The sequence below is a fragment of the Gavia stellata genome, chromosome 8 (genome assembly GCF_030936135.1).
Source record: "Gavia stellata isolate bGavSte3 chromosome 8, bGavSte3.hap2, whole genome shotgun sequence".
NCBI lineage: Eukaryota > Metazoa > Chordata > Aves > Gaviiformes > Gaviidae > Gavia > Gavia stellata.
Window position 1 is genome coordinate 29523483 of NC_082601.1, and position 23323 is coordinate 29546805.

General features: G+C 40.5%; 1 protein-coding gene across 1 annotated transcript in view; it reads left to right on the plus strand.

The window, feature by feature from the left end:
* The window catches only part of PARD3B (par-3 family cell polarity regulator beta), a 427904-nt gene that overhangs the window by 305502 nt on the left and 99079 nt on the right, over positions 1-23323 (plus strand). Inside the window, exon 19 of the mRNA XM_059820147.1 lies at positions 20938-21048. Coding sequence (XP_059676130.1) covers positions 20938-21048 — 111 coding nt within the window. The remainder of the gene's footprint in view (positions 1-20937; positions 21049-23323) is intronic.

Genomic DNA, 23323 nt, shown 5'->3' on the forward strand with positions numbered 1-23323 from the left:
AATGTGTCACTGTGGTGTATGTCGTCTGACCTAACTATCCTAGAGATTTTTGTTCCATTTATCTCCTACATGCTTTATATAATGAAGGAAGTCTCCCTAGGCATGATCAACCACAGAGAGTGAGTGAAACATAATGGTTTCAATCAAGGTTTCTGCTAACCCAAGTTAGTTGTTACTCTTCAGTCAAAGGTGCTAACTTTCACCTTGGAAACCAGTAATAATTATTCTGTTCGCAGACATTTCGTAGATTTTCACTAGCTGCTGGTCACAACCTTGTTCTTAAATTTGTAAGACAGTTTTTTAATTTTGAATCCTAATGTTTTATCCCTTTCAGAAAAATAACCTCCCTGTGACCTGAATTTCTGGGGTTCTGTGATGATCTCTGATGTGCATATCTTGATAGGAAATACTGCAAATTTCTTGTATCAGCCAGACTGTATTCCAAGCATGTGTGCGATACAGTTCCCACAAGCTTGGGTTACAGCTTTTCCTATAGAAACCTGTCCATGGCGTGAAAAAGCTACCGAACGAATTGAAGCAGAAAGCCTTAAAGCTCATGTGTTGCCCAGTTTATTACTGCTAAATTATGTTCAAGAGCCCCTCGTTTCATCTCCAGGCAAGATACAAAAATTGGAACCCAGCTAAAGGTATTTCAGAGAGGGATGAGGAAGGCACTGAAAAGCATTAGTGATTTTTTGAAAACTCAGTTTCGTGTTCCTGAGCACCCAATCTTGACATTGAAATTGTTTTCCAGAGAGCCTGGAGTACTCAAAGTGGTCAGCTGTCGTGGAGTTAAGGACCCTGGAAGCCCTGGCTTCTCCCAGCGGGCTGCAGCTGCCGCAGCAGTGCTGCTACCAGCGGAGCAGAGCGAGAGAGGAGGGTTGTTGGGTTTCCTCCTGGCTCCCTGGGGCAGCTCCCCAGCAGACTGCTCGGGGCTTCTCTGGATGGCTCCTTCCAAGGCTCTGGGACCCAGGAGGGCAGAAATGCTGGGCTGCCCCAGAGCTACAGACAGTAAGGTCAGACTTCTCAACGGGAAGTTGGGCGAGCTGCTGAGAGGCATAGTGGAGGCCTTTCTTATTTAATGTTAGATTGATGTCAGACAGGATTTTTTGCTACAAAGTGTTTAATCTCTTAGAAAACTTTGTCAGAATTTTTCCTTCTAGTTCTACGTGGGGCTGCACACCCCATCTTCTTTATAGAAGTTGCCAAAGCACACAGCAACTGCGCCCTAAAAACTGATCATTTAAAGCACATGTGTAAAAAGAAAGGTGTAGCAAAGTGTTCTTTGGCACTGCATAACAGTACCGATTGTCTTTGCCTGCTAAACATTCACTACAGGCATTTTTGATTTTTAGTGTCCTGCATTTCTGTAAACAGGTTTCATGTGGTCAAGGCATGACCCTGAAGGTAATTGTCTTTGCGGTTTTAGTTGGATTGTTACTACTGACAGAAAAAAGAAATGCGTTGTGTCTCATCTCTGAGCAGGTATGAATGGATGCTTCTGCAGAGATTTTTTTCTTTCTCTGCCTGCTTCTGGTAGTAATTATCTGACAATTATCTGGGTGGTCCAGGAGCAAAAAACAGGGGTGAAGAGAACCTAGTTTTCTCTTGGGACTTTTCTTTTTCACGCTGTGTCTACGTTTTTCAGACCGGAATATCATTATAGAAATTTGACGCATACACCCATTTAGCTGTATTTTTTTAGTTAAGTGTAAACTAGAAGACCCATCTTACCCTACCTGTGTGGGGAGAGCGAGTGAGAGGGTATACTTTGTATGCCATGTGATTGTTATTCTTTGGTAAAGAAGTGATAATAAACACACTGCTTGTTAAAGAGGATTCACGTTAGTGCAGATCTGCAGCATTGATCTGGTCAAAGACTCTTTACTTTGCAAACAAAACTTGTATATCTGTCATAGCAGTACAAGCTGCTTTTCTCTCTGTGTATGGCAATGAACTTGTAAAAGATCTTCCTTTTTATTTTAATACTCTTAATTTCCTTTGCTCCTTCAGTGATGAAAGGGACTTGAAATCAAATAGTGTCACTACTAGGGTTAAGTATTTCGCTATGGAAAAATCTTACATGTTAGAGGTAAGAGCTTCTAGCACAAAAGAGGATAAATACGCAAAGGTTAAAATGTGCATTTATAAACCTGGAACAGCAAGGCCTACAAAGTAAGAGCTGCGAATGTAATTATGAAAACGTCAACAAACACACAGATGTTTTATAATACGGCTCCGACTGGATGACTCTGTACCCCAGCTGACTTTTTAGAGATGAACTGTAAATTCTTGCACTCTTTCTCCTGCTTGGTCTGCTCCATCCCACACATGCAGGTGTTACAGTATTACTTTGAAACTAGCTTTAGAGATGACCCTAGTTCATCTCCCTGGGCTGTGTAAAGCCCATATAAACAGAATGGGGATGTGTTAGAGGCATTTATAATCATTTTGTGAGAGGCCTAGGACTCAGCCTGGAGATGGAGAATATGTCTAAGGTATGGAAAGCTTAACTGACAGCCTTAAAAAAAAAACAGCAATGAGTATCCTGATAAATGGCACAGACTGTTAATTAGATGTCTAAATTTGCCAATTGTGTCAGGAAAATTAGGTCAGTGGGAACAATATGTCCCTAAGCTGCTCACTAAAAAACTTCTGTGCTATTTATTTATATTTATCTGATGAAAAAGTACGTGCTGAAAGAAGCACGGGAGGAAATCTCTCCTCTCTTGCTAGCTTGAAGCTCCCAGACCTCTCTTCTCACAAAGCCTCTGTGTCCTGATATTCCCTTGTTTGCACTGATCATTGTAATATGTGGCCTCAGGAAATATTAAGCTGTTAGAGAATTTTGATAGTGTATGTACAGGAGGGAGCCTTGGGGACTCTTGAGGCCTAATGTAATGCTCAGTGAAGACGATTTACAAATTCCTGTTTGTTTTGTCAGGAATTGGGTGGGGCCCACATTGATGAAAGAGCGAAGTTAGTCTCCTACTTGGGATTCTTATTTAAGTATGTACATATTTAAATAAGTGTGTATTGCAAAATGTGGGGTATTTACATACGGGTATGATTATGTGCATATTTAAATACATGTATAGCTAAGTAGCTGTACATCCATACCCGAGAAAAGTGCCAGTTCCTCCCCGCGGAGGAGCCTGGTTCCCAGGTGGCTGGCTGCCCTGTGCTGGGGAGGTGGGAGCCTGGCTGGAGAAGGTCAGGAGATGCTTCCTGCAGCGCCTCCAGCCAGCGAATGGCTCCCAGCCATGGAGAACACCACGGCTCGCTTCCCATTCCTCCTGCTTCTGTTGCCTTATTGTGTTCTGCATCTGTGAGGGTCAGGGGAGATTACAGTTTCAGTAGTCGCTAACTGACTCTTAATTAGACAGGCAGAAGCGAGTAACTCTTTACATTTCTAAACCAGTCTTTACCATCCTTCCCTGTGTACCTGATATGAGACAAGGCTAACTACCTAAGCGATAATAATGATATTTTGAAAGACAGACATTTTGTTTGTTTCTGACACTTGTAAGCGATAACCTTCTAGTTATAGTCTCCCCAGAGCCTGCTTTGGGCTAATTGGTTTGTTTTTAATTCAGAAGGGAGTTGAGAAAGGATAAATTTGCAGCTGGGCTGCATGTGCACTCCTTGGTTCAAGGTGCCTATATATGCACTGCTGTTGATCAGAGCTGACAGTGCTGGTCACCGGCTGTAGCCACACTGTGTGCTTGGCTGGCAGCCCTGCTCTCGCGTGCTTGCTCATGCAAGTGCTGCTGTGCCAGCCCTTATTTTTGGATTGCTGAGCCATGTATTGGCTGGAGCTATGCAGAATGGCTTGAAATATGTGTCAGGCAGGTGGTCATTTGAATCCTTTGAAGGGAAGGTCAAGTACTTAATGCAATATTAATAAGAGGAACTCATGACTATTACTGGCTGCAGGGCTGAGATGCAAAGGGGGAGATACTGGGATTATAGGGATGGAGAAGATCTGGATAGGTTTTTTTCACAACTGTGGCAGTGGCAAAGCACAGTGATATCTGAGGCAGCTGGAAGGAGTATGTTCCTGGGACAATGCTGGGACAGAGGTCCCCAGCAGTGGCTAGTGCTGATCCCCTTTATCCAGCTGCAGCTGATTTTCTGCAGCTCTTGAAAATCCTACACCACCAATGAGTTAATAACAGGAAAAAGTACTAGCTAGGCTAAAGTTACTGAATGTAGTCAAGTCTGCCTCCCCTGCCTCATTATCGAACAGAGCATTAAGGACTTCTAGGCTTGTACATGTACATTTTTGGCACTGAATAGAAGTGGAGTGATGGCATTTCCAGTGTGAACACATTCTGCCTAGAAGAGGGGTGCTGAAAAAGAAAATTGGGCAGCAGCCTTGCAACATCCTTTTTCAATGTGTTAATGTACAAGATATGGTCCTGCATGTGTGTTGGGTTTTTTTAAGAGTTCAGATGAGAAGTTCTAAGGTTTTCTTGAAGTAAAAGTAGGTGGGAACAAAGAAGTTCTGACTATACTTATTATATTCGCTTTTCTTCAACTTTGGCATGCACAGTTTGCTCATTGCATGAAACAAACTCTGCTATACAATTAATGTCAGATCAAAATATTCTTGTTTATTCTGATTTTAGTTCTACTTGTTCCGATAATGACTGGCTTTTGTTGATAAAGAGAGGGGGAGAAAAATAACCTTTTATCAGTTTGCAGGCAGCATAGCTCAAAATTTGTTAATCTCATAGTAGCTAATATAGCTTGTTACCTCAACCTTAGCTTTAGCCCAAGACTGCCAGCCCTTGCCCAGAAGAGTAAGTTCTCAGGGGAAGATTCTCTTTGCAGCCTACTCCTTCCTTGGCAGCCCCTTTGCTGCCACACTCCAACTGGAGCTCTAGGCTTTGTCTCTCTCCTAACCCTCTGGGCTGTCACATTCTTCAGGTGATCAGGAGGCTTGCTGAACCTCATTGTGCACAACAGCAGTGTTGGGTTTTCTTCTTTGTTTTAATTTGTTCTGGGAGAGGGTGACAGACAGAAACAGGAGGAAGTCGGAGCCTTGAGGATCCAGGCAGCTAAAGAAGTTTCTGCCATCCTTTCTTGTCCTTTTTGCTGCTTTGCTGATGAGGCTTCTTCCAAAGTACAGAAGAATCTGTTGCTATAGGGTGCTGTCCATTGCCAGTTCAGAATTGCCACTGTTTTCTTAGTAATAGCTTTTCTAAGATGTTACAGGAGAAAATTCATTCTTGCTTTGGTGCAAAAGCTTAAAAAGCATACGGGGCAGCAGGAGAGAACTGACAGCTTCTGCAGCTTTGGGGAGGCCAAACTTTGTGCGTTTGGAAATCACCCTGTATAAGCAAAATTAAGGAGGAGTGGGGAGAGGGGCGTTTCACGCCTGTGGCAAAAGCCTGTTGAAAGCATTAGTTTTTCTAGTTTTGCAGGCTTTGATGAGCTTTAGAGAGTCACAGAAATGGATACATTAACTTATTCACCTGGATTAAACTTTTGCTCTGTTGGTAGAGCAGAGAGCTCACATGGTTTACGTCATGATGAATTCATGAGAGAATCCAGACTAGTTCTTGCTTAACGCTGAGCTATCCCGCTGAGTTCATCCTTCTTTTCTGTCTTAGTGTTTGATGACTTTCCAGGAAATAAGGGGACAGCTTGCACTTTTAAAATTAGTGCTGTTTTAAAGCACTTACCTTGTTATGTAGTTCATCTTCTAAAATTTCGGAAAGCTTTGAACCTCTTCGTAGTCATTATCGTATGCTTTCTGACTGTAATATCAATCTGCATCAGCTCCCTCTTCTCCCCCTTCTCTGTCTTCTACCACATATACAAAAATACAAATAAAAAAGTTGAAGAAAATATTCTTCTCTGAACATCACTGAACTCTGGACCTGACGGTTCTCCAAATTTAGTACGTTTCACAGATGTTGGTCCTCAAGTAAGAAAATGTTCCAGTCAGTCTCAAAGTGGAGGATCCCAGCTGGTCTTAGCATGACGAACAAGTATCAAGTGAAAAGCATTCTAGTAGTAGACAGTCGTGTCCCCAGCCTGAAACAGCTGGCAATAGCCTGAAGGACACATGCAAGAACAGGGGTAAGCAAATGAAATCAACTCTAAGTTAGTAGACTTCTATAGATGCTGTGCAAGGACAAGGATGTGTTTCAGTGACAGAACTTAGACATGGCAAAGGTTTAGGCGAGACAATTTTAGTAACAGATTATGGTTTGGATCTGAAAGGAGAAAAAGAACAGAGCTTCTTGCTGGCTATAGAAGGGCCCCAGAGGCTAATGGTGAAGGCCAGTAATAAAAGGAATTTAAGTAGGACTTACGATTCTTCATCTTGTGAATGTGGGTTGCTGAATTATTTTTGGGTTCTGGTTTGGGGTTAGGTATAAGGTTCAGAAAAGGAGGAACACACCAGTTTCTCAGAAAGGGTTGTAATTCAGGAGAGAAGGGGTCTAAGAGCTTACTTTATTTCTGGAACATCAAGGGATATGATAAAGATTGGTTCAAAAAAATTAGGTCATTAATAGCATAAGTGATCTGGCTAAGTTTAATCCTTTGCTTAAGTTACTATTTAATGATGATAAGAGAGGCCTTTCCTCATTTATCTTAATGGTTTTCCTTTTAGAAGGAGTTTTCTCTTCTGTGACTTGATAAAGTTGCATTGAGATTATTTTCAACTAGTTTTCTCTCTGTGTTTGATAATTTGGAAAAGAATGCATCTGAGAAGTACCTTCTTTTGCTGAAAGGAGACATGGAGTTTCTCTGGTGCAATAACTTGAATACCAACAGGAAAAACAGTGTTTGCATTTGTTCTGAGCAGCTGCTCTGTAAAATAGTAAACACTGCATCTACTGGGGGAATTAAAAAGATGGGCTAGAATGAAATAAACCTTTCTCCTTTGGCCCTGCCTCAGGGAAATGAACATTTCTTAGCACGTGCTGTGATTGAAACCACAAGGACGTGGAAAGCCTATTCTCCGTCTGTTAGGTCATGCTCAAATTCAGGAGAGTACTGGAAAGAGGAGAAGGGATTTCCCAGGTGGGATATTGTTCAGGCCTCTGTGCATATATGTTTTTGACTAGTTGGGCTGATAAGATAAATTGGAATGTGGTGCCCACTAAATATGTTTTTAAAAAGTGTAGTTAACAGAAATAAAATTAACTTGCAGGTCAAGATATTTAATGCACAAACATTAGTGATATTGGGCATCTATCTCGATACTAGTGTTTTCTCTTCCCCAGGGATCTTCCTCCACAACAGAAGTCACACAGATATTTGATGTTTGTTCATCCCACATGTGTATTTTCCTTGTTGTTTTTTGCTTAAGCTTATATACCGCATCCGAGTTCTTTTGTGTTCAAATCAAGAAAAAGCAAGTATTTTGCACCTTAGTGCAGTTAAATCTATTGTTTACCTTCTTCCCTTGTCCAGGTATTTTGCTTCTCAGACTCTCCATTCCACCTTCTGGCTATTTCTTGCGCAAGATGAGAACCTGTAGGTACCTCCATTTCTTTACCTTTCCCTGTTCATTTCAGTTTCAAACAGTACTAGCCACATTATATAACACAAAATTCTCACTGTCCTCTGCATAACATGGAAGTCCCCTCTTTGGAACCAAATGTCAACCAATCTGTTAAATACTAGCGGTTTTTGTTAAAGATTTCCAATAGCAGCGCTGAAGCATTAATTGGCTTTTACTACCCCACTTATTTAGAGACTATGCCAGCTAATTGCTAGAGGAAGTATGTCTAACAGCACAAAAGATGCAGTTGTTAATTCCAGCTATTGTAAGTGGACTTGAGGGAATGTTTTTTCCAGGTGTACAGCTTTCCAGTTATTGAAATTCAGGACCTTGGATTTGACCATGATTTCTGCTTGACATTCCTATATGCTGTTGCTTCTTTCCAAGGATAACGGGACTATATTTGTAGTGATACTTGCCTATTCAGCAGCAGCTGGAAAAGATACAGTGGTACAAGTGAACAGCTCTGTACAAGTGAGACAGAAGATGCAGGAAATTGTATGACTGGAGGGAAAGGAGTAAAAGGGTTTCATTTCCCCACATGAGAAGAAAAACAAAATTAAGGCCAGGCAACTGGGCTTTTTAGTTACAAGACAATGACAAAATAACAGCATCGTAGCACTATAAATCAATAATGCAGCTTCGTCTAAAATTCTGTACATCTTTGGTGCAGTTGTCTAGATGCAGAACAATAATATAAGAGTACATACACAAGTCAATTATAATGAGAAAAAAATCTGTTTTAAATGTTGTATCTAATAATTCAAAAGAAGTAGTGGTGTAGAGACATCGAATAATGAGTGGTATATAGCTGATAAATTAGGCACTCTTTTCACTCTTTCCTGTGATAGAAGACCAAGGATACAGCTGAAGAAATGGTAATCCAGATGCTTAAGTTGTTTCACAGTCAGGTCTCTAGTTTGTTTTACAGATTAAATACTTTCAGCTAAATGTAATTCATCAACTGTGAGCACTCGTGTGGTGAAAGTTGTGTTCATACAGTTGTGGGGGTTTTTAATGCAGTAAATTTTTGGGCCTGTGGCCAAAACATGTTTGTTCAAGAAGTGCAGAGTGGCTTCTCCTCCCCTCTGCTTGTGAAGGTAGTTTTTAAACAATGAGCTATTAAGTTAAGAAGTAGAAACAATACGTGTGATCAGTTGCAGTTAATGAAGAAATTAATGAATACTGATTGTGTTTAATTCATGGGTAACCTGTAAGTGAGAGATTTTCCCTAAAAATCATTTGATGGACAACAGCTAATAACTAATACATTCAGGAGAAATTGTGGTTGAATCAGGCATAGTTTGGAATCAAAAAAAAAAGTTAAGTTCATTGACTGACTACACGCCCTAGAGTAGTGTTTTATCAACACCATTTAGTTTTTATTCATGCAGTGATACTGTTTTCTCCTGGCATCTCCTGTGGCAGAAGTTTTAATTAAATGAGTGACAGACTTCATCTGTGTTCTTCAGCCTTCTATGCTGCTATGGGCTTTGACTTTAACATTTGTTTTATCACCCTCATAATTAAGTTCTTTTTCAGACTAACATTTTTATGCTGAGATGATAACGTGCAGGATTTGTAGGGGATCTGTGCTCACTAAGTGGTCACTTTGGTCACTAAGTAAAATTAGCACCAGTGGTTTAGTATTGCAAATAATTGAAAGAGTGAATATAACCTTAGGACATGGAGCTGTGGGGGTAGGGAGAAAAGAAGTCAAAGCCTTTGTGTGGTGAACAAAGCATCGCTGTATCTGAACAAGAAAGCAGAGAGGTTTTTCCCTAGATTGTCGCACAAAAATTAACAGGCTGGCAATATAAACCCAATAACAAATAATTTTTCTAAAAATAGTGTGTAAACATCTGTGGTAGGGAGTCAATGTGTGAAAGGCAAGAAATATGCAAGGAGGAAAAAGTTTTGAGAATCTGGGCTGTTTATGTTGTTTGTGCAACTTCAAGCTACGTGGTTGTAATAGCCAGAAAAATAAAAGTACTTCATGGTTTTAAGCACTATTCTGGTAATTTTCTCTGACCTTATCCAGTAAAATGTATTTCTCTATCTGATTGCTCCAGAATTACTGCTTTTAAGATTCAAGAAACAGAAGTGATTGCCAGGTCTTCACTGAAACCTTATAAAGAAAGTTTCTGGCGCATAGTTCATGAGCAATACTATTGAAAGCAGATATGACAGAACTGTTCATGTAATTGACTAAAAATTTCAGTCACTTAGTTCTGATATTTATTCTTTATTTATAAAGTGGCACTGGGGAAAGGTTTTTAATAAAGGTTTTTAATACATTCAGTGTAGTTTCCCAGCCTGATAGAGAGTCTATTGTGTAGCAACTGGATGAAACCTTTGCCACCCTGAACCCTTGTCCTTCAGCTGCCAGAGCCACATTTTGTGAGTATGGTGGAGTCCTTTGCTTTTTCCTGTGTTGGTTAGTCACTCTCTTGGCACGAAATTAGCAGCAGAGTCCTGGAGGGTTAGCAGTCTTGCTGACTTTTTTTTTTTATACATGCCATCTAGGATTACCTCTGCTGAAAATAACCAGTAACCAAAAGCCACAATGTATGAGAGTTGAAAATACTTTCTTACATCGTTCTTAAAGCTTAAACTCAGCTATAACTAATCAATTTGATTTCTAATAACTCTTTTCAAAAATCCATAAAAACCTAGTGGCAAAAGATCTTGGCAAAGGCAGGCTGAAGTTCATCTTCCCTGAACATCACCACTTTCCAGCTCCTGCTCCTGACATGTTGCTTCGTGTCAGTTTTGCTGTACCGAGGAGAACAGGGAAGAGCTTCCTCTTGAGATTTGTAGTAGAGGTTTTTGCTTAATTAACTGGCAGAGAGGCTGCCCGAGAGTGACAGACAGTGCCTCCTTCAGTCCCCAAGTGAGTGAGTGCTGTTTATTTCCTGCAAAATACGGGGGAACATATTCCCATCAGTATGTCCACACAACTCTTACTGATGCTAATGAGAGCTGGGTGCTTGTATCGAGGGGAAATTGCTATCTGTATGTGCCAGGGCTGCATCCCGAATCCGTGAATGGCAGAATTGCATTGTTTCACTGGTTCTTTTTTGATGCACCATGTCTTTCAGCAACTGCACTGTTTATTTCCAGTTGCTATAGCTATCCTAGGCCAAGTTTTCTAAGAAAACCACAGAATAATCTAGTATCAGTTTTGCCAGTATGCTACATAAAATGCTCTAAAGCTGGGATTTCTGGGAAAATAGCAGAGGGATTTTTGCCAGGTCAGACTGGTTCTTCTAGACTTGCTCAAAAATAGTGGTGAATTTGTTTCATGTGGACAGCTGTTTGCCTGAAAGCTTCCTTTAGTACAGTATGAAAGTGATTCAGCCCCCTAATCCATCACTGGAAATCTCTGCTACCCTCCAAGACACTTAAAGGAATCACATTTACAGTTCTAATTGATAGCCACTGTTTTGACAGGCAGACAAATTTCCCTCCCAGTGGCTTCATGCAATTGGCCTCCAGCAGACCTTACCATTAGCACAATTCTACTGAAGAGAATATATAAGCTATTAATAAATATGTAGGGAAGGACGTTAACCACAAACTACTATGTCTAATTAGTAATGTACAATAGCCAAGGCCAGGGAGGGAAGGTGTTATTTATCAGAAGGACTGATTTTGAAAGTTTTAAAATGCAAAACCATCTATTATTTATTATGCCAAAACACATCTTTCAAAATACAGTATACGTAACTCCACTTTTATTTTTGCATTGTTTTGAATGTTACTGCTTTGCAAAAATGTCAGCTATAGTAGAGGCGCAGAGGTGGAATTTGTGGTGCTTCAACCTTAGAAGTTCATTGTGGAACCTAAAAACAAGTCATCTTAGGTTTTCCCTTTGCCTTTACAACCTCCCTTTCCTGTTCAAGAACCACCTCCCTCCCTCTTATAAGTCTCCCTTCGAAAGAGTCTCTTCGCTGTGTACTGTTCCTTAGTTCAGAGTTTCTCAAGCACTGTGAGCAGTGCAGAGCTCAAATACAGGCTAATGCATCCTGCTGAGAAAGAGTTGAGACCATTTTTGGTAGCTCAGCTACTGTAGAGATCTCTGCATGTCTCTACCGCATATTGCTGCGCATTGTTCCCAAGACACTCTTCTTTCGTGCAGTCTCCAGCAGAAATCTCCAGGAAGAGGTATTTCTGTAGCAGTGCAGCAGTAGAGCATATGAAAGGATGGGGGAGCAAGGAGGGGGAAGAGTGAGTGTGTTAGGAGAGAAGGAGATGAATGAGGAGAGAACTTAAAGGAGATGGGAGGGAAAGAGTCGATGGGAAAAAGCATCATAGCAAACTGGTTGGAAAATGAAGCAGGTAGATATGCAGTGATAATGTAATTATAGCTCTGAGGTGATCAGTAGAGAAAGAATAGGACCTTTTAAACTGGGAAGGTAATTTTTACCCTTTGTGCCTCAGTTTCTTCATTTGTAGAATGGATATGATGATATATACTTAACATTAATTGATTGTTAGAGAGTCACTACATTCCCACAGAGAATGGAGCTTTCGTGAAGGCTGGGGTGTTGTCTCAATCGAAACACAGGGGAGTCCTCTGTATTCCTGCTATTTTTCAAGGGCCGTGTTTTTCCTGGAGATCTCGTTGGGATCTGCAATGAGTGGTTTCACTTCATGATAGTCAGATAAGCCCCACAAGTCCCCACTGTGGCACGTAAGAGGAGGAAGGCATGTGGTTTGGTTGAGAAGGTGAGTGCTGCAGTGGTGAGATGATTAGCAAATCTGACGCCTTGAAGTATCATGGCTCTGATTGCAAATGTAGTAGGTTTTCAGTTTTGTATTGCAAATGTCACGTATTTAATTTGCCCCATGAGTTTTGTATCTGCAGTTCTGATAACGTCACAGTTGCACGTTGTTTTTCTATAGCCAAGAGGGCTGAGCAAAAAGCTTTGTAGTGCGAGTGGATATTCTCATATAGTGCCTCAGTAGCTGAAATGCTAAGAAAAGCACCAAATACCATGAAAGTTATGATATGAGAAAAGTGAAAAGTCCTTCCCCTTATAAACATGCATAATACATACATCTACTATACATACATACGTAGTGATAACTTTAGTGAATTCTGGGATGGTGTGGCTAGTAGTAGGGGAAAGAGACACACAACAGATGAGGAGAAAGCATGGAACAGAAAAGAAAAACTCAGCAGCCTGTTCTTGTCAAGTCTGGCACCCAAAGAGCTCGCTCTTAACTCTCTTCGGTTGGTCTTTTCCCTGTCCCACCTTCAAGTGGCTCTCAGTTACCTGCAGAGGGCTGGAGGTGCTGGTGGGACACCGAGGCACGCTGGCTCTCACTTGACTGCAGCATTTCCAAACCCACATCTGAGAAAACCACAAAGTCAGCAAGTAGTTCTGGAGGGGCAGCTGGCAACATCCGCAGACTGCACAGGGAGTCTCCATCTCCTACTTTGTCTTACTGACTGAACCTCAGAGGAATAGGTTCAGTCAGAAACTGCATTTATCTTTTTCCTGCATGACAGAGAATAACAAAATTCCTGGAAAAATTAGTAGCTAGCCTAACTGCCTGCTTCTCTCTTTCTTTTCTTTTAGTGGAGAGATGAGAGAATGGGTGACTATGAAATGGGAATTAAGAAAGCAGCGTCAAGGGCTTAATACTCCGGTCCTTTTCCTTTGCTTTGAGTATGGAGTTATCATGCGCAAAACATGGGTGTGATTATCACAGTCCCCTGGGGTTGGCAGGTTGGCATTGGCAGACTCTATACAGAGTAGGCATAGCTATGTTTCTGTGCACTGTGTGGAACAGAATTAGTATTCACTTCAGAAGAAGTTACTTGCCTGTAGGGTGGAACCAAGAGGGGAAAATGGCTGATGCTGTATGAAAGTAGGGAAAAAATCAGAATATACGGGAATAATTCCTTACTTGGGTGGAGGGTAATTCCGCAGTCTGGTGGACAAACAGGCAGGGCTTGTTGCATTGGCCAGACTATAAATGAATTTTTTCCTTCTTCTGATCAAGCAGTAAATCACAGCTGTGCTCTAGTACTGTACTTTTTTCTTTCTTGGTGTATGTGATGTGGGATGCAGAATTCTCGTACTGGTGACCAAAAAGACCAGCAACACGGTCATCACATGACTGAAGCATCATTTCATGGAAACAGATGCATAGCTCCCATTCAACATCACGATTTTCCTGGTCAGATAATAATAGTGGTGTGACCCCTCTTCATAAACACTATCTCCAGCATTCAGACTACCTCAGCATGCTTTCATGCCCAAGTCTTAGGGTGCCATCATGTTCCTTGGTTTTTGTCTTTCGTCATTTCATATGGTGCAGAAGTAAGATTTGATATATGGTACAGATGGACAGAACTGTCCCACTGGTAAGGATTTCGTAATACCTGATTACCAGAATGAGTTACAGTAACTCACTTCTATCTAAATTAAGAGCAAGTTCCACATTTAAAAAATAAGCTCAAAGGCTTAGGGAAGATGATGGATGAAAAGATTTTGGGGTGATTATTTAGATTGTCTTTGTTCTGCAATTTCTAGGCAGAAGAGCAACCTCTTGCATTTCACATGGCAAACAGCCTCCAGTCTTTTATCTGATACTAAAACACAGATAATATCTGAGACAGTGATACCAGCAATGAAGATTTTGTTTTATTGCTGTCCACATGATTGATACTCTCAGAGTAAACCCCACTGTGCAATTTAGGGCTTCTGTTTGACATTTTGTTTCTGCGTGTGACCCTCTCTGTTGAAGATTATAGATTATTTACCTGTGAGGTGTTACAACAAGCAGCTTCTCAGATTTGGTGTTGGGAATTCTTTTATAAGCCCTTACTTAAGTCTGTGAGCAATGTGATGATCCAAGCATTACTACAAATGTGATTAACTGTCTTTTCTCAGGTTTGTTTGCTTTGTTCTACTGATGCCTGCAAGTTATATAATGAGTAGCATGTACAGGGTACACATTAAAGGCAGTTCCCCACTGTAGCAGGCTTCATGGCAAATTTATTTTCCTTTTAGCAGAACTTCAGCGGGGACAAAAATGGCACTGTTGATTTATTTTGAATGAACTCCTGGAAGGCTTACTAAGTATGCCACGTGGAAAGCTCCTTGAAGTGCTGAGGGTTAATACTCTCTGCTCTTAATTTCAAATTCCGGATAAATATGGTTTCAGCTTTGATCCTATCTGGACTAATTCTTTGTCACTGTACTAATTAATTCAGCATGCTGCAGAAAAGATGCTAATTTGGGCATCAAAGAAATAAACGGGTGGGGGGAGGTTGTGTTTAATCAGAGTTGTGAAAAAGAAGTTGTACTCCCATTAGACTGGATCTGGAAGCTCAGTTGCTTTAGTCTAGCTCCAGCAGCCTGATACAGTAAATGAAAAAAAAAAAAATTACAAAAAAGACACTTGTTCACTTAATGTTGACATAACAGAAGCAACATATGTTGGTGTTAATGATGTGGATTTCTTTATATTTGCATTTTCTACATAACCTTCTCTTTTTCTGCTGACCGTAACCAATTTAACTCTGATCACAGCATTAGAAAAATGTGGATTATCTCCCAAAGTAATTTGAAGATGGCTAAATATAAGAATACTCACATTCAATGAGTTTAGCTACATTTGCAAAATACAAATAATAATTGTAGCACAGGACATTTTAACAAATTGTTGTGTGCCTGCATTGATACAATAAATCAGAGGTTAGGTCATTTTTCCCTTTTCGTGGGAGACGTTTTTGATTGCCTAAGCTGCCCTGTTGTTCACTGCGGAACCTCTTGCCGCCTGCCTCTCGCTTGGTGCTGCCCCAGCGGGTGGGAGAGCAGGGAGGCACCAGGCGAGCTGGGTAACTCTTTCCTGCAAACAGACCTCACCAAATCTAGTTGAAAGTGGATTTTTTTTCTTTTCCAAATCTCTTTCCAACTTAGTGAACAGTATTGGTGGTGTACATGGCACTGCCCAGCCCAGCGGCAATGTTCCCATTTTACCCTTTCCTCTCCCTTTCCCCAGAGTTGGAGGCACTACCCACCCGGGAGCAGGGAGCAGAAGGGGCTGAAATGGCCCTCTCCTGTGTTCATCGTCTTATCAGGGCTTTTCTCTCACCCTGCCAAAGCAGGGAGGCTGGGTCAAAACCTGCTCCTGGGCAAGACTTTGTCGTGAGGAGGGCCTGCTGCAATAGGTCTCGCACACTGGGGCATCTCGATGTCACTGGGGCTAAATCCTCTATGGAGGGAATGGGATTCACTCACTGGGAACAGTGGGCTGGCAGTGAGGCAAGGAAAAGAGATGCTCACCCCTCCTGGCTCGCAGGCCCCCGCGCAGAGCTGCCCTTTTACGAGAAGTTTAACTCTTGTCATGGAGATACTTTCATCTTCTTGGATATTGGTGAAAATTTGAACAGTGTTGCCCAGCCATTGCTGTGTATGCTCTGTTCGCAAAATGTTGAAGCATGTTTTACCAAAACATGTTCTCTTCTTTCTGTAGTTTTTTCGGCTGTTGCAAAGCTCGTGGTCCCACTGGTATGATACTCGATAGCATACTTCAGCCCAATAAGTAAACATTTAATAACAAACCTTTTAGGTATTTAGAGAGCCACTAAAAATGTAAAAGATGTATTTCATTAATGCTGCTATTAACATAAATGTAAAATGAGCCTGGCCTGTAATCACCAACAAGTCTGACTCACTAAGGATCTTTACGGCAATGTTTAATACTCTGTAAAAGTGTATGTATGAAAGTGATTAATCAAAGCACAGCACTGCTTCTAGAGTATTTCTTCTGCTGTAAAGCTGAGTGATAAAATAACTTAAAACACACGCAGTAGTGGCAGTTAATAAGCTTTTTATAGTCCCTGTGTGGACCTGAAAATCATACCTTATTAGTATCTTTATCTTTCTTGCTCACTCATTCATTCTTACTCCCATTTAAATTTAATTTTAAGGGTTATTTCTAGTCTTTCATAAGGGAGCTGCTTTAATAATCTCGGCATTTTTCCCCATTTACTGTGAAATGACTAGGAGCCAGCGCTTTTGTTATATGTACTTTACAAATCATTCTGGTTTTTTATAGATCATTTCTGGAGATGTCAAGATTTTATGACATTGTTAGGCTTTGTATCTTGCTTGACTGTGTCATAGACACTCTTGAATTATTTCCCTGCAGATGTTTACAATTCCATTATGTACCCTGTTAGCTGCAGTGACACCTACTGATCTAGGGCAACTGAATTAACTAAGAAATCCAAATTGCTGAATTTAGTCAGCAAGCTGCTTAGGGTTCCACCCACCAGATGTTTCTCCTGCTTAGAAGTCTGCGACTTTATAGACCTGCCTGCTTTTTAATCCTTGAAGCAAATATCAACAAGTCTGAGATCTGGAAGCTCACGGCTCCACACGGAACTGAAGTGTTGCCATGACCACAGCTTTAGGTCTTGCATGTAAGACATTTATCCCAAGTATAACAGCGCAGGCCTATAGAAGGTTTGTTTTAATTTTTATCCCTTGGAAGCCTTGAAAAGAAGCATACTTATGCTTTAATGTTATAGCCGATAGAATGGTAATAAATACTGCAAGAAGACGACACACATTTGGTATTCAGAGACTTCATTCATTTAATGCTTCTAAGGGAAAAAAAATTTTCATTTTTTTGCAGGGCAACCTTTGAAATTAATAGAAATAGGATAGTTCCTCACTCTTGCGCAGCATGTTTGCAACTGTTGCGTATGGGCTTTTCCTGTAAGGGTGAAGCACTCAGATGTCTGATCATATGAAGAAAATCCCTTTATGCTTTTGTTTACAGGAGGACTGTGCTCTGAGTAGTTGGAATATTAATTTTTTCAACTGAAAAGTATACTAAGGTTATTAGGACTTTAACTTCTTTAACAGTACTTCCCAGGCATTTACAGTGGATAATCAGAGAACTGGGGCAGTCACTCAACCTGGGAAGATACAGATTTATTTCCTTACTGTCATTATGATTACAAGTGGCTTCATTTGCCATACATTGATTATAGATGGGTATAGAATGAGAGGATACAGCTGATCCATTTGTTTTCAGGACTTCTAGTTATATTTCTCCATTTGCTACATAAGGTTTTTCAGAGTAACAATTCCGTCAGATATTAAGTTGAAGATAATTTTGCTGTGCACAGTATGTATAGCAAAACAAACCTTTTAAAAATTTGTTTGCCATACTTTTTTTTTCTTTAATGTTTTTATTCTTCTGACAATACTATTAATATGAAAGGCAGATTTTACCACAATCCAATTATTTGTTGCCTGGAGAATTGGAAACTTAAAAACATAAGCCATTCAGTTTTCATAGACTTTCAATATGGATTTGATTAATTCCATAGTATAATTTTGACAATAGATTTTATCCTGTCCTTGCTGAAATCAGTGGAGGGCATCACACTGATATCAGTGAGAACATGATCAAACCCAACTGGGCATCAAGTACTCTTACTTCTTTCCTTTTTTTTTTTTTTTTTGTTGTTCGTATAAGCAGTAGAGAGCCATTAAGCCTGTAGTGCACAAACGCATGCTAAGTTACAATGGGTGCAAGTTAATTTTACCATCAGAAGCCCATGGCAATTAGAACACGTCAGTGAGCAGACCATAAATTTTAGGACAGGGTGTATAAAGTCAGGCAGTAGATGATACTGGGGTTTTCGTGGTTTAATGCTTCTATTCTATATTGCTTTTCTTAACAGTGTTAAGTTTTTGCTGCTTTTATTTTTAATGCTTGTGCAAGATTTTTGCTGAGCTGAAAAACATATTACAATAATAATAAAAGAGAATGGATTTTTATGGTGTAGCAATGTGCAAAAGAGGCCAAAATTCTGAACATTTCCCTAGTCTTGAGCTATATGCTGTATACTTAGTGTAACAGGTAAAAATTGTAAGCCTGCACATATCCCATCTGAAGCCAAAAACAGCAAAACCCCAAAAGTTATTGTCCCCAAGACCAACTCACTATTCCCAATTTATAATTACACTGGAACTTGCCAGTTTTATGGCAAGAGCAGCTCTACCAGCAAACAACATTATTTTTGCTGAGAGTTGTCATGTTGGCAGTTACTACAATCAAAATTGTCACTTTGTTTTATTTAAAATGTATTTCCCCAGTAAGCGATAAATAATACCTAGACTTGAAAGGGACGTATGTTAAAGAGTATTTTTTTTTTTTACATTTCTCTCGAGTATGCAACATATCCAGCTTCAACTCCCTGCAGCAATACAAAATGCCCAAGAATAATGTTTTCAAAATCAATACATACTATAGTCGAATATGAGACTCCACAAACCCATAATTGAAACTGTGGGAGAAAAGCATGCAGCCTGAATATAAACAAAGTACCAGAGTTAGATTATGACCAAGATGCAAGTGCTAATACAGCCTCTCTTGAGAAAACTGCCATGAGACTTTCCCAGCATGTGCAGGTGTTAGAAAGCAGGGGTATTTCAGGTGCAGGCTGCTCGTGCTCATCCCCAAGTGATTTATTGTTTAGCTGCCTGACATCTCTGTAGAGAGCAATATATGCAGAGTTTCATCTAGCTTTTGTTTTTCACCTGGGTTGTCTCATATTTTGTAAGCCCTTCTCACTTTGTATTTTCTCACTCTGTATGTACAACCTCTGTCATTCTCTTATGTTACCTGACTGCTGCCTTCACTGACACCACCACTCTCTGATGGGGTTTGTGGCTCCACAGTCTCTTGGGACTGCTAGAACTCAGAAAGCAGCAGTGGAATCAGTGTGCTGCTCTATACTGAGGAAAAGCAAAAGCATGGAAAGTATCTGCTGTCTTTCTGGAAGCACTAAAATGAGTAGGGACCGTAAAAGAAGACTTGAAGATTGTTTGTAGATGAGGTGTATGTGTATTTTGATCAAAGCATTCCTCAAAGAATGTAAGACACCATCTATTGCCACATGTAAGAAAAAGGAAGATAAAACCATGCGCTGAGATATGACTCTCCCTACTCCCCAGCACAGTCCATGGCAGAGCCATGATAAAGCATCTCATGTTATTACCTGTAGTATTTGCCCTTCTCTTCATTAGCGCCACACACTACACGTCTGTCTCTCATGCCCATCATTCTCTTTCTAACCAACTTCTTATTGTCTGGAAGACTTGCTGCAGAGTCCCTAAGAACTTCATTTGACTGCAAGCTCAGAATTATTGATGAAGTTCACAAAAAATTTGGATCACTAACTTATGAGCCTGACAGCGTATTTGCAAGATTTCTGCTTTGGTCAGAGGAGAAACCTGAAGTCAATGATTTACAGCTTAAGTATATGCACAGTAGTTCAGCTATTCCACTTGCGGCAGTTTGGGCTGACGTGAAAAATAAAAAGGGTAAAAGAAAGATCTCTGAAGCAATGCTGCAGACTTTCACAGAAGAGTTTGCAGTTTTGAGTCAGAGTAATTAGTTTGTAATATGGTATATTTAATGAAGAAATCATTACTTTTCTTTACATTGTTGTCATGCGTGCAAGGACACACTAATTTGCATGGGGAGACAGAGATTGATCATGTACTTACTTGTGGAACTGAGAATTTCAAATTGGGGAAGAGGAGGGGAGCTGTTTATACTTTTTGGCCAATAATTCATGAGCATATTTGACATACTTGACCCCAGTATTCTGTCTAGCTCCATCAGAAATGAAATGTAGCTCCCCAGTTCAGTCACCTTTTATAGGCTGTGTAAAGCAGACTTATGTTATGCATATTTGTACAGTGTATAGAACAGCGGGACCCCCAAACTGATTGGGGTCTCTGGAGGACTTTCACAGCATAAATATTACATGATAGTATATTACTAGGCAGAAAGAAAAACCCAGAAGTACTTTAAAAAAGAGCTCTTATGAACTGTCTAGTTTTGTACTCTCAGAATATAGCAAGATTTTATTCTTTCCAATTGCATCCTCATTTAAACAAAGAATAAATCCTTAAATTAAGGCCAGACATGGATGAGAGACAATAGTTACTGATAAGAGCAGAACACGTGGTCCAGTCTGGGTGCTGACACCACAGCCACTGCAGATTACCTTGAGAGCTGTCCTGTAGTAAAAGAAACCTTCAGCCACTTTAAAATGTGCTGTATTAATGGTCCAGCCCTGCAGTGCCTTGTATTTCGGGTTTGGTGGGACTTTTTAGCTTTGTTTCAAGCAATAGCTTTCAAAAGTACGGGGTCCACATCAATTTGTAAACAGTCCTTCCTGTTGTATATGGCCCATTTAATACTGGTAATTTATTTTGCAACGTGGGAAATTTATGAATGACTAAGATAAAAACTCAGTGTTTTGATTGTCTAAAATTCCTGTGGTTGATGATAGATAAGTACTGTTTTTTCTTCTAGTAATTACTTTTTCCTGACTCCTTCCTTGATATCTTTAACAGATTTGGAAAGAAAAAAGAAGATAAAAGCGGGAAAACAGATCAGAAGGGGAATCTAAAGCAAGGCATACTTAAAGAGGAGGAGCTAGAGAAAATGAAAGATGAACGTGAAAGGTGAGTAAACGGTGGCAGCATCTTTGTTCATCAGATAAAAAAATTCAAAGCAAGGGGTTGCTTGAAGGGACAGCCAGCCTGGCTGGAGATGTCCCAGACCATGCCCCCTGGCAGTCAGGTCCAGGCAATGCAGAGCTTTAGGCCCGTCTCCTGGCCGAGTCAGTGCTGCTGTATGACAGGAGCTTGTCTGTCTCCTGCAGTTTCTGTGCACTTCACTGTGGTAGCTGCTATTCAGATCGCGACTTCTGCTAAGCTGGTGAAGATCTGTTCCTTCAAAACCTGTTTCACTTCTGCCCATTCCCAAGACCAGCTGACTTAATAATTTTTTTCTCTACTTCTCTAAAGCGAGAATCTCCTCCCTTCTCTCCTGACAGCCTCTGCTGTGTTTTCCAGCACTTCAGACCGCTTTGGCTTCAAGCTGGCTGTGCCATCAAATGGTAGTTTTTGTACTTTCCTGCACAGCGTTTACTGTACTTTTCTGCACAGCTTTTGCTGGTTTAGCCACATGTTGCAGAAATATCTGCTCAACAAATGCTGAGCATGCCAAGAGACATCGGGAAGGAAGCAGGTTCAAATGGTTAAAATCAGTCTGAAGAGCCAGGGGTCTGCAAGCAGTGGGGTGGGTGAGATGGGCAAGGCAAGAAGCTGGGTGTGTGCCAGCTGTAAGTTGCCGTATTTCTAAGGTAAGGCTCTGAGACTGAAATGAAAGGAACCACTGATGTGAATAAGACCAGTTCTGTGTCTTGTTCATAAAATAGTCCTTTTTCATGCCTGATCTTAGCAACCTCATTATCTTTCCAGACAAAGAGAATTTATAGTTTTCTGCTTTTCCCCCATGTCTGCTCTTCAGGAACTGGGGACAGTTTGTAAGTGCTGACAAGGCTCAGCGAACTTCTCTCTCCAATTTCCCAGCTCATCCAGATGTACTTCATGATATGCTGAAGAAGGTCTTTGTTTCTCTCTGATGGCTGCTATCAGAAAAGTTACAGAGCCCATACTTGTTGGTTCTCAAGAGGTGTCTGCAGTTGCTCTAAAACTTTCCAAGTTGTAGTAATATGGGTTGTCAGGGCATGGGGAAAGCTTTCAGAGGTCTCTCTCCTTCACTGGAGCATCCTGCTCCTGGGAGATGGAATGGAAGTAGATGTGGTTCCTTCTGGGCAGGCAGGGTCTTTCCACACAGGCCAGCCTTTGTGGTGCTGGTCAATGCCCAGGGAAAAGACACCCTGCTTTTATTCGAGTTGTGCGGTGCGCGGTCAGCCATATAAGTGGTAGCTAATGGGTTTGATGGGGAAAAGAAAGAAATCCAAACCCCAACCCTTGAAGTCTGCTGCTAATATTTACCATTTTAAAAGCTACTAAGGTATCCAGTTGCTACAGTGCTGCTACTGGATATGCTTAGCCAGTGTTAAGTATTTAGTTCATCTAAGTTAAGTAATGTCAGGAGAAACTTTGTACCATTTGTTTTAAAATTTCTGTGCCGTGTCCTTGATTTTGCCAGATTGATGAGTGCCTTTCTTTTAAACTGCTGACTCCCAATTTGGATACTGGCAATTTGAGAGGTATGTGTCCTTCATTTTAAAGAAGCCAGTGTCTTTTATTAGGATCCTGGCAAGCTAAGAAGCATGTATCCCATCTGTTAAAGGGCCAGTGTCATTTACTAAAATGTTGGCAGGCTGCAAGGAATGAACCCTTCTGTCTAGAGGTCTAACGTTCCAATTGGACACAAGATAATTGTTTTTAATATTTCTTTAGTGTTGTATGCTTTTTTTTAAATTACAGTCACTGATTGACAGTAACTTGGTAAGGCTGCATTAGAAACTGGCAGCTCAATGTCTTCATCATTCTGGTTTCTCTAGTAATGATTTCAGTTTTGACCTGGAAGAGTTTGCGACTGAAATGGAGAACAGCAGGTGTGTTGAGAAGTGGATGAACCAAGATGATATTTTTAACTCACTTACTTGATTCTTCCTCTATAATGCGCAAGAATAGAAATATCACCCTATTTTTTAATCAGGTAATACAGCTTATATGTTTGGGGGATTAAAATTAAAATATAAAAAAAAAAAAACAGAAGAGGAGTGAAGACATTTTCCCTACATTATCCCCAAAGCAATGCAACGCATGCTGTAAAAATAAGTAATGCACTTCAACTTTGTAAATGAAGAGCATGGCTTTATATGTTTGCCCACATAAGGCTATCTACAGGCTGACTATTGAACCCTTCTTGAGTTGATCATAAAACAGAAGAGACTTTCTTTCCTAGAGGAAAATTATA